Here is a 12,549-nt window from a genome sequence, read left to right as displayed (position 1 = left end):
ATATGAAATACTGCTTCCTGAGGCATACAGTAGCTTCCTGGACCGTCTCAGTCAAACCAAATTGCCACAAGAGTATCTGTGATACAAAGGCTCAACATATGGTTTGTATAAGAAGCATGTATACACTTAACATTACACCTGCCTACAGCCTTCCAGATGTTTTTTGAATCCCATTAGACTCCAAGAAATATGGTAATGTGGCCCCCAAGGTATTAAAGAAAGACTCCAAACTTCCCTTTCTTACATGATGTTTCATTTACACATTTCATATTTACATCATGCTTTGATAAAGGTGATAATGGCATTAAATTTATTACCAAGGCTTGGTGCGAGCAAGCTGTGAAAAGTACTGAGAGAATATTGTGCTGATGCCCTATTCCTAAACAGGTATATGGAAATTAATTCTATAGAAACTTTTTTCAGTGGCACTGGCCATGCTTAAAATCTCAGCCAGTGAAACCTTCAAGTCATTTTATTAAGAAAATACTATATTACCATCCTTGTTGTAAAATCAACTACTTCATTCTAAACTTCATTCAATGGAAATAAGCATACCTAGGATCATATACTTTGTACCCCCCAGCCCCCAAAAAAGGCTTTTTGACAAAACTTCCTCAACCAAGTTGGAGTATGTATTCATATAATCATCTTCTAACTGTTTCAGCTATAAATCAATTTTTAAGTGTAGATTTGTTGAACAGCCAGAATTTAATTTCAGCCACTTGTGAACAGATGAGGTCTTTAGACATCACAGTCTTGGGAATGTTGATAAAGGAGCTTTAATCTCTGCAAGCATTCCAGAAGTGTCAGGATCATGATGCAGCAATAAATTAATGATTTCACTAGATTGGCTGGGAAGAGGACTTAGTTCTGCAGAACATCCGGAAAGAAGAATACATATCTGGCAATGATATTCACTTTCATTATTTACAATGCTATTTCCACACTCAGCTACTTTTTTAATAAATGTGATAGAAGAAAAAGCCAATCAGACAGTCAGAATCTCTCTAAGTACGTTCTCCAAGGCAACAACGTGCTTCTCCTCTGACAATGGCCATGATGAGAACATAAGCACATTTATTACAAAGACAGACATCAGTACTGTGATTCTGCAAAAGCACAAATCTATTTTTAATCACACGTTTTCATTCAGATTAGTACAAGAGACACCAGATTGCGGCAGGGCATAAGAGACAAAGGATGACAAAATGCAATAGAGGATGGGGCTCCTTTGGTGAATACAGCCCTTCTTACCCTGCAGCGTTATGGCAAGACAAATTGTGCTTCTCGGAATGAAAAAACAAAAGTGGTCTTCAGCTGCTGGGTCACGTCACATAAATGGAACACACAAACTAACCTATGGTGGGCCACCCTTCAGTGCTGCCACCATTCTTCAAAAGTTTGGGTCTTTTTTCTTTTGTAAAATGCTAGGGATGCAAAGAAGCCATGAACCTGATATCTAAAGTAGCATCTGCTGCTAGGTTCTTGCACAGAGTCCTAAACCAGTTAAAACTGGTTCTTGTATCAAAGGCTATAGTTAAAGGTGGAGCCGGTGTCTGAAAATCTGAAGACCACTTATCTATAACCCCTACAGAGTTTATCTGAAATTTTTGGTTCCTCCAGGTTACCACTGATCAGACCTAACACAGGGAAGTAGGCTGAATATCAGTAGCCTCAGCCCATTTAGTTAAACCTTAGAAATCTAAGCCAATTTGAGTGAGGACTTATAGGTGCTGAATCTCTCTAAAGATGAATATATCTTTTATAACAATCCTGTGTTGTCAAGGATCCTATAGATGTACTTGATTGCAGTTTGTTCTGAATAGTACCCTCATAAAGTACCCTCCAGAGCCACTGTTGTCTAATCACATCGTATTCCAACAAAAGTATATTTGGTTTATGAAGATTGACTGTAATTGCAATCACTTCTACAGCCACTGCAGCCTACTATATTCTCACTGACTTAAATGTGTGTTAAATCAGCATTTTTCTATCATGCTCTTTTTAGGTACCACAGCATTGTCACAAAAAGCACAACTGTCACAGCTTTCAATGCAGACTTCACTTTTTTCATATTCAATTCACAAGCCAATGGAAAACGCATACCATGCTGAGCAAAAAAGAAATTTTCAATTAGAAGACTGTCAAGCACCATTTTAAATCTTGTCACATTTTTGCCTTGAAGCCTAAAACTTGGGTCTTCAGTCCCTAGCATGCTCACTTGAAGCAGGTCCGACTGAAATAAATAGAACTTACTTCTTCATAAACATGTTTAGTGTGGAGCTGTTAGACTACAATTCCGACTGTGTTTACAAATGGTTAACAGAACACATCTACTGAAAACACACTGTGCTTGATGGAGTTTGTTTACTTATTTCCAACCTTTATATCCCCACCCTTCACCTGAATGTCATAGGGTGAGTTACAATGCCAAGTACGGAATATGTGTGAAGGATTATAGACTGACAGGTCATTCCAGAGGTGGGGCATTGCAGTAGCAGAGCTATATCCAAAGCCCTGCCAGCTCATGTCAGCAAGCATGGAAGCTGGGGTGGATTTGTTATTTTGTCATGCCAGCTCCAAGTTGGCATAACAGAGAAACCTGAGCTACTCTCTTAAAGGAGCCACCGGGCTTTATATCCAGTGGATCCAAAACAGCTGTTACCTCATTACATGGCTTTCTCGCTCTGCAGAATTACCCCACCACATGGTTCTCCCCACACTGTCCAATTTAACTGCTCACAAATAGGGTGGATAATTTCAAGAAGCCACTTGTACCCAGTTCTAGCCCAAAATGGAGGTTTTATACCTTTGCATTCTCAACACACTGTATATGTGTGTGTGCGTCACTGTGTGTATCTTACACACACACACAGCAGTGGATATAATGAAATCATATAGAATTTAGCCATGTTTTTTAATAGCATCATGGATGTTGGCTGTGTAGGGAGCTAGCTTAGAATATCAGAGGAATATCCCACCACTTTAATATAAAATACTATCAGATGGGCTCCAAAGGAGCCTGCTTAACTTCATATATCCCTTATTGCAGTATTTAAGTTTTAGGGCCCTGATCTGGCCCTAAGGTTAGCTGCAACCTACTCTCAAGTCATTGTGCACAGGATTGCAGTGTAAGTTCCATTGAAGACTGTGGGACTTTGCATGCCTCCTGAGGAGCAAGCATGCATAGGCTCAGGCTGCAGTCCTTTGCCCCCTTCTCCAGCAGTAAGCACAACTGAAATTAATTAGACTGGCTTTATATGAATAGAAAAATATTAGGTTAGTCACAAATAACTTGCTTCATTGGTTTCAGTGTGGTGTGCAGTGCAGCTCTATGTATGTTTATCCAACAGTAAGTCTCATTATGCTCAGTAGGGCTTATTCCTTGATAAATGTAAATTAAGTTTAGCTGAACTATGGTCTACATGCATTGTTTGTAAAATAGATAATTTTTTTCTTCAACTGTAAACTATTTTGCATTTCTCCATCTATTATATTCTACATCTATTATATTCTGACCAGGGAGCATTTCATGAACTACCATCTGTGCCTGTCTGTGGCTGATAAGTTAACTGCATATGTGTTCATGCTCTTTGAAAGCCCCCCATTTATCTAACTGTGACAAGCTTTTTCATCACACCCATAAGCAGAGTTCCATCTCTTCCCATGAATAAGTTTATTTAAACATATTATTATTGTCGATTTTATTTAAACTATTTCTTCACTACACAGCAATTTCAGCAGGGTTATAACTAGTGTTTCAAATGCATAATACAATTACTAAAAACAAGGCCTACACTCATTCTCAGCATGCATGCATGCACGCGCGCATGCACACACACACACACACACACACACGATCCCTATTATTTAGCACATTACCTAGTTAGCATTTTTCTGTAACCTATTTTATTAATTAGCATCATCCTCAAAACCAGGGAAACAATGTGTATCAGCAATTTGCTTTTAAAAAAACTATTAAAATTGCTTTAGCTAAGGGTACTTTCTTAACATACACTCTTGCAAGCAATAAAGGGCATTTTGAGCAGCACTTGCTACTTAAACAGTCTTTTTTAAGCTTCCACCCTCTCCAGCTCAGATAAAGAATTGATACAAGACCCACCGCAATCATTGCTTAACATACTATAATTATTCAAAGCAAGAAACTGTAGCAAAACCAGTGAAGGAAAACAAAATCAAGGACAAAGATTTTTAACCTGGATTATAATGCAGGATCCCTAGATTATTTTCAAATCTAGTCTATCTCTTGCCTTCTAATAGAATATCTGCAAAGGCAAACATGGAAACGTGCTCCTGCATATCTGAAAGCATAGCTACATGTTGTTGTCTCTAGCTAAGTCATACACAGAACAGACCCACTAGAATCTATGAACTTAAGTTAGTCATGCCAATTTATTTCAGTGGGCCTACACTATACAAGACTTAGTTGATACAATCCTAAGGTGTTAAGTTGGCTTCATGTTTTGTAGGCTACCATACAAGCAATAACTGCTAATTATTTAGAGCCCTTCAAGCTGAAGGCCCAGGGGATCATATTGACAACTTTGCAATATCTTAGGTTACTTCAAGCAACCAAGGTTTCTGGACCAGAGGGACATAATTCCACTTGGACAAGAACTTCAGCATTTCCCCCTCTCTCGTAAATAAAGCACTGGGTAGAATAGTTTATGTGGTTTGGCTCCATTCTATTTTGGGCAGGGCTGGCTCACCCATGAGACAAGTCGATGTGTGGATGTCTTCACCTGATGCACATTCATTGCCTGTTTAGTTTCTCTGCACCTTCAATTCCCCCCCCCCACACACACACACTCCTATTCATAAAGCTGTCATCTGTCTCAAATGCACAAGCCTCAGCTTAGCAGTAAAGCAAATATGCTTTACAGTTTCAAATCACAAGGAACGGCCCTGTACAGCTGGAGCAGCATCTCCACCCCCATCGTTCAGCCCACTGTGGTCCAGCACTGAGGGCCTTCTGGCAGTTCCCTCGAAGCCAGAAGTGAAGTTACAGAGAACCAGGCAGAGGGCCTTCTCAGTAGTGGCACCCATCCTGTAGAACACCCTCCCATCAGATGTCAAGGAGATGAATAACTATACAACTCTCAGAAAACATCTGAAGGCAGCCCTGTATAGGAAAGTTTTTAATGTCTGGTGTTTTTATTATGTTTTTATATTTGTCGGAAGCCACCCAGAGTGGCTAGGCTAGGGCAACCAGTCAGATAGAGAGGGTGCAACAACAACAACAGCAGCAACAATAATAATAATAATTACTAGTTTGAGGGGGAAATGCATCAAACAACAGTATTTCTCAATGATAGATATGGATTGTGGCCAGCTTCATAAGTGCACAGCTTTAGACACCAGTCGTGGGAATGCACTGGAGATGGAGTATATGAGTAACATGCACACAGCCTAAAATTCCACACCCTCCTTGAGTTATTATACCTGGTTAGAATGTGTCCATGAACTGTAATATTCCTGCTTGCCTAGATGGAGAAGTAAATGTGTATTGGAAATCTCTGGTTTTGCATGGCTAGGATGTAGCCTGCTGTACAAAGTAAAGAGTCAGTCTTGTCTTTTCTTATGGCCATTGGTTCTGCTAACCAAGGGCATGTAGTCCCCAGAAGGTTGCTCATGAAATAAAGTAGCCCTTGGGCTAAAGGGGGACCTCCCCAGCCCACCCTCTGCTATAAGAAGCGGCATGATGTGCGTAGAGAATGGAAAGTATCTCAGCTTTATTCATTCTGCAGCAGAAGATGCCTTTTAAATCCATATACTAGTTCTGCTTGTTTTTTGTTGAACATAGATGGAAAGTTTGTAGAAAGGCATTATGCAATGGGCATGCTATGTTTTTAACATATATCAGCTAGGAAAAGTCTCCATCTCTCAGGTCCTGAATGGACCGAGTGAGAATCTCTTAAAGAAATAGCTTATATGCTTATAGACAAAGCAGGATGCTTCCAGTCCATTCACACTTTCATCTCACACTCATGAAAAGCCAAAAGATCTCTCTCCCCCGTGTCTTCAAGCCAAATTCTGAAAAAAGTCTACTTTTTCAAAGTTCCCTACACCAGCAACAGTTTGCTTCGTTTGCCTTGCACCCTGAGAAAATCAGCTATGATTGAGTCACAACATCAAACATTGTTTCCAAAAATGTAGACAGAAATAGTTAGCATGAAAACTGTAACCCCATAACAATAACAAGTTTTAAACATAGCTACATAGTATTGCTATACCACAGTACAAATTGACCTGTTTTGTTTTTGTTTTCTGACAGCAGAAAGAACCATTGAGGAGCCACTAACTGTGAAGTTCCTTCATGCATCATGCTGACAGATTAAATCTGCTCTTTGGTGTTCTGTTCCATGGTGTGCTTTATCACAACCCACCATATAATTCCACCCCATCTGTTGGTGCTTGGTGGGGTGTGTGCATGAATTTGCTTGCTGAAATAACTAAGCATACTTTATATACATACACGCCAACCGTTCTAACAAAAAAGGAACATCTTTTCTGAATGTCTCCCATCTTCTAGCACTGAGCACCAGCTCTCATTCAGCTGGTCAGTATGCATTAAAGTTATCAAATACGTAATTAATTGTCCTCAATATGTCAAGCGCTGTAAAATAAAGTCAGTAGACAGCTGTATTCATTGATTCTAATGGTACAGTACTGTGTTTTGTCCATTTCCTTTTTAGTCAATATGTTTTCTATGACTCATCCCAGAAATAATTATAACAGAGCGTGGATTGTTTAACAAAATATGGATTTTTGCAGTTAATGACCGGTGTTCATATAACTTGCTTTTATTTATTTTTTACCTACGTTGACTTGTTTTGCAAACAAACATGGTAAAATGCATCATTGGATCATAGTAATAGAATTAACCAATTGTAATAGATATTGAAGCTTATTTATGTATGTTTTCTGATTGTTTGGCTGTTTTATTCCATTCCATTCAACAAATGCCCAGGAGAACCCACTCTGCAAAATTCACAAAGTCAGAGAAGCTTCTTTGAGGTCATTTCAGTCAGGTATAATGTATATAAACCCAGGAGTCAATCTATATGTTTCATTTCTATATCATTGTTTTCATATTATATCTATTATGACATTCTTTTGTTTATATTTATCTTATACTTTCATTAACTCAATCAAAAAGAAGTCCATTAAAAGGTGCATCAGCTTATGAGGCCAAGGACATCTTGTTTTCTATACCTCACAGCAAACTAGTACTCTCTTATTAATATTCAGTGTTCCAGCAAACATCTTGATGCAAAATCCAAGTTTCAGAGGCAGAGGGTTCACTAACGTATGCTGTAGCTTGAGAAAAAATTAGTGCTTAAGCCAACTTCCTCCACAGTAGTCTTAAAAACATCCTTGAGATATCTCAAAGGCAAGTTTACAGCCTAAGACACATATATTTCCATAGCTGAAATGGATGTACATGTGACCAATGTAATCTCTATACTTATTCATTCCCATTTTACATTATCCCTGTAAATATTCACTTGCGGGAACTGTGTCCCCCCCCCCCTTCATTCATTCATACTCACACACAAGCTTGTGCAACTATTGCAACAACATAGATGGAAAGTTTGGTGGAAGAGGCCCATGCAATCTGCATGCTACCTCTCACTGGGGGCCAATGAGATGAGAAAGATCCATCCAATCAACTCTGTCCACATGGTTCATAAATACATAGTGGACTATATTGCACCATGAGCAAACAGTTTTTATGCATGCCAGTTAGGTGAAAAGCACCCAAGTTGTTAGCACTTTGGGTTCATTGTGCGAAGCCAAGAAAATAGAGACTTGTATGGGTAAATAATTGCATAAGGCCAGCGCTACTGGTTGAGATTTGCCCAATTTATATAAATTACTTTTATTTAAATTTAATATGCCACATCTTTCAAGCAATATAACCTTGATGGCATCCCTGACTAGATAAACTTAATGTCTCCAGTCGGGCAATGGGTCAGCACATCTGGCTGTTAACCAGAAGGTTGGTGGTTTGAGCCCACCCAGGGATAGCTGCAGGCAGGATTCCTGCATTGCAGGGGGCTGGACTAGATGGCCCTTGGGACCCCTTCCAACTCTACAAATTCTGGGGAAGCTACCTCTTCTCAACTCCAGGGGGGAGAGAGAATGGTAAGAGAAAGAGACAACAACAAGAATCAGAATGAAAGTAAAGTCTTTGAATTGCTATACTTGCTTGGCTCTCCTCCAAGGAGAAGAAACTATAAATTATATCACTTTACAAGATGCATAGCAAATTTAGGAAAGCTAAAACGCATCTGCAATTACAGGTGTATGAAGAAAAAATGAATGCTGAGCATCCATTTTTTTCTGAAAATAAAAAGAGAAATGCAGGCTAAGTCTTCAGACTCAGCAAAAATAGAAACGTCCAAACTTTAAAATTCATTTTGCTGGAATTGCATTTGTGTTTTTTTAAAAATGCACACAGTGATACAGTGGTTTACAAACTTAATCCGTTCTGTTCTGGAAGTCCGTTCTTAAACCAAGGCGCGCTTTCCCTAATGAGGCCTCCAGCCGCCGGGGCCCTTCAACCATTTAGCTTCCATTCTTTTAGACCGAGGTAAAGTTTGCAAACTGGGACACTACTTCTGGTTTTGCAGAGTTCTTAAACCGTAAACAGGACTGTTCTTAAACCGAGGTACCACTGTATGTGTAGTCCTGAACTGTTCATATTACCAGCCTCAAAATTGGAATTTTAGATTTTTATTCTGTCAAGAGCCCTTTCATGTAGATGTCTACATCCTGTTGAAAGAAGGCTTTTTCTGTTTAAAAATAGCAGGTGTCAATTTCTCTTTTTAAAAGTGTATGCTCTGACTTTTCTGTGTTAATGGTCACAGTGACACACTCTGGTCGAATGTAGAATAACATCCTTCCGCAGAGTCCTCCAGTGACTTAGGTAGTCAGCTTTTGATACATGATCTTATTGATTCAGAAGTTCAAGCCAACATCATTGCCTGGGTTTTTCCTTAAATTACAGCTTATTTGCAAGGCCTCCCTTTGCCTCTTGTACTAAAAGAAAATAAAAAACCCTATAAATGGAACTCCTAAGAAAACAAATGATACACATAGACTATGCTCTATATAGAAGCAAATTAAAACTCTTCTTAATTCACCGTGTGACCCATGTTCTCCAACTTTACATAGCAACATTCAGCATGCACACACAACATTCTTCCATTTTCTTCCCAACACCACTGTGATATCAGCCCTCTTTTAAATAAACAGTCTGATAAGCTTCAGAAATGTTCTGCATTGTGATTTAAAAATCTAATTCTGTATGTAACCTTTTTCATATACAAGGGATGGGGAGAAGCATTTATCTCAGAATATTTTACCTTTATACAATAGACTATAAACTGCACAAAATAAATGCTGCTTTTTGGAATCCTACATTAGAAGTGGCTTTGAATATATTAATGCAAAATCAAATCAAAAGACAGCTGTCTCCTTATTCTTGGAAGGAACATTTAGATTTATTAAAAATCCTTAAAATTAGTGGGTGATTAGCTAAGTCATACTCAGAACGGACTCGTGAAAGTCATTGATTTGTTACTTATGTTCAATAGGTTTACTCTGAGTATGACTATACCACCCATTATGTACACAAAGAATTCCCGCCCCCACCCCCAAAAAAGTTCAGGGTATATAACCTGTTAACAAATCTTTTTGCAAGGGCTTCTATATTTTTCCTGCAGACATTTTTTATGGGGGGAAATGCAGTATGTTATCCCCATTCCCCACTTCTTCACACTCTTAGTTTCATATTTTCTCCCTAGTCTTATTTTCTCCTCTAACCATCAGCGAGAACAAGAGCTTAGCCTGGCGTGTCTTCCCAAATAAACCAATCTCAGCCAGCCCAGACAAATCTGTTTATTATTCACGGCTCCCCAAGCCTGGCAAAATAAGCCATCTGCCATCAGCTTTCCTGCTGACCATTAATTAAGGGTCTATCCATCAAAAGAGGGGCCAGAAAAGTGATGGGAGAGAGACAAAAGTGGAAGGAGGGAAGGGGAGAATCAGCGAGGCTTAACAGAGCAGGCAGGCAGGAGCCTCGCTGAGCAAATGGACCAAGTCGCATCGCGAGCCCAGAAGAGCATCGCCTGCCATCCGGTTAATGCAAAAAAGTTCGATCAAACGCATTTGCCAGCAAGTTCAGGAATTATTCAGGTGGCCTGGGCTGACCCTGCCCGCAGAGCCAGCCCAGGAACCAAAGCAAGAATGAGGAAGGATGCGTGCATGCATAGGAGCCAACTCCTGGGGACAGAGCTCCCTTTGGGGTCCCTCCCGCCACCAATAAAATATGGGAGGGGGGCCGTGCTCCCCCCCAAAAAAAGTTGATGGGAATTGCCATTCAAATAGTGTGTGTGTGCCATATCCTGTGATAGATTATGTGGGGCGGCGCTTCCCTCCCCCACCCAATATTTTATTCAAGTTGGCACCCCTGGATGGATGGATGCAAGTCCCATACCTTGGAAGAAGAAAGCTTTGCTCCCGTTGTGCAGCCCTTGCACTTGCACCACTCCGGCCACCGACTCCCCCAGCTGCAACTCGCCCAACACGTCGATCTGCAGCGAGGGGTCCACGCCAAAGCCGACCGCTGGATCCAGGCGGGGGAAAAGAAAAGAGAAATTACTACCGACGCCCTTAACTTTTCCTCTCCACCTCCCCCCCCCACCCTCCTCCTTCTTCTCCCACCCCGATCCTGCTGCCACTCCCGTTCTGGAAGGCGCAGGTATCTCCTCCTCGGCTCAGCCGCACCAGCCAGTCCTATTTACATGACCTACTTTCGCAGCATCCCTTTCGCAAAGTTCTCCGCTCGTTTTCCTGCCCGGATCCTCCGTCTTCCCTCTTCCCCACCTCCCTATACTGAGCCGATTCCCCATCGGGGTGGGGAGGTTGAGAGACACACCCCGAGACTCCCCCCCCCCATGCCTTAAGGAGAGGCTGGAGCCTGGAACGCCCCGCTCGAGTCTCACCTGAGCTCAGGCAGAAGAGGAAGAAGCCCAGGGCGCTCCAGCAGCAGCCCGGGGACTCCATCGCGCGCGAGGAGGAGGAGGACGGCGCCCAGAATCACTCCATAGTCCTCGAGGCAGAAGCCGGGTCTGAAGGAAGCCAAGCAGCCGAACGCCCCAGTCTTCTTCCACACACACACCCCTCGGCGTCCTCCTTCTTCTTCTTCCCTCCCTCAGCAAAAAGCCAGAATCCACCGGGCGAAGGAGGAGGAGGAGGCGCCGCCGCGAGTCGAGTCCTCCCCAGCCCGCAGCACCATCTCCGAGGCGCCTCAGCCGCCGCCGCCCGGAGGCGCGAAAAGGGCGCGGAATGGCGCCAAAGCGGGAAGCCGCGAGAAGCGCCTCAGCCCCAGAACCTGTTGGAGGGAACCCGGCGGAGAGAGACAATGGAGGGCGCGAGGCGACCCGGCGGAGGGGAAGCGGGCAGCCTTGTGTCGCTCGCTCGCTCGCTCCCTCACACACACGACGCGCGCGCACAGACTCTTTCTTTCTCCTCAGGGCTCCTCGGTCGCCAAGCCCCCGCCGCCGGCGCTCACTGCCACCGGCTCCTCCTCGCAGGCAGCCTCAAAAGAGCGAGAGAAGGCGGCGGGTTTGAGGACGGTGACGGCGACGTGGGGGAGGCGGCGGGCGGCGGCCAATGAGGACGCGCCGGCGGGCGGCGGGAAGGAGGCGCCTTCGAACACCTCCCCGCCTCAGGCTCCTCGACGGCACAGGAGCCAAAGGCTCGAGACCGGGCGGGACGCGACGGCGATTCTGGCTGGGGGGGTGTCTCTGCGGCTGCTCCTCCTCAGGCTTCGTTTCTCTACAGCAAGAGGAAGCTTAAGCCTGGCAGATAGAAGAGCTGTTGCTCGCGGACGAAGAATACGCCATTCGGGCGAGCGGGACCCTGCCAGCCGCAGTCTGCCCTCAGCCAGGCTCCGCCGCCGCCGCTGGCTGCCTTCTGACTTAGAGGAGCTAGTGCGGCGGGCTGTGGAGAGCAGCAGGGAGGAGCGCGGGGGCAGCCCTGGAATCAGGGGGCGCCGCCTGCCGTTGGCTCTGACGCCCCCTGCTGGTGGTCTCCCTGCTTTCCGCCCTACCAATCCCAATGGGCGCCTGCCGTCGCTGCGCTTAACTTGCCCCCACCCCTCCGCGCGCACCTGGATGGAAATCCGTCGGGAGTCTAAACGCGTAGGAGAAGCTGCCTGAGGTTGATTCAGAAGGGGCGGGGGAGCACTCTGCCCATGGTCAGAAGCACGGAGGTGCTTCCAAGAGTTCAGGGGCTCAGCGCTGGGGAACGAAGGCTGGCTGAAATTAAGCCCATCCAATAGCTAATGGCAAATCCGCGGTTTAGATTCTCTTGCAGAGATCGGGGGTGGCCATTTCCTGGCTTTTCTTCCCCAGAACGCCTGGGGGCGACCTGAAACTTGCAGACTACCTGAAAGAGACTCTTTTCTGCATGTCTCCTCCAGGTCCCACACTCCATCTTTAAAGCCTTCTCAGATTA

General features: G+C 43.6%; 1 protein-coding gene across 2 annotated transcripts in view; it reads right to left on the bottom strand.

Annotated features, from left to right (window-relative positions):
* The window catches only part of NELL2 (neural EGFL like 2), a 108,746-nt gene extending 96,925 nt beyond the window's left edge, over nucleotides 1-11,821 (bottom strand). Inside the window, exons 1-2 of one of the 2 annotated variants that reach the window (XM_083463450.1) lie at nucleotides 11,034-11,821; nucleotides 10,526-10,654 (exon numbers count right to left, since the gene is read on the bottom strand). In XM_083463450.1, coding sequence (XP_083319576.1) covers nucleotides 10,526-10,654; nucleotides 11,034-11,094 — 190 coding nt within the window. In that variant the 5' untranslated portion in view covers nucleotides 11,095-11,821. The remainder of the gene's footprint in view (nucleotides 1-10,525; nucleotides 10,655-11,033) is intronic. The other variant, XM_083463451.1, reaches the window with a different exon arrangement.
* Between the last annotated feature and the right edge of the window lie 728 nt (nucleotides 11,822-12,549).

This window comes from Podarcis liolepis (genome assembly GCF_965112155.1).
Source record: "Podarcis liolepis genome assembly, chromosome: 10".
NCBI classification, from domain to species: Eukaryota; Metazoa; Chordata; class Lepidosauria; order Squamata; family Lacertidae; genus Podarcis; species Podarcis liolepis.
This window is presented reverse-complemented; position numbering and strand designations above follow the sequence as displayed.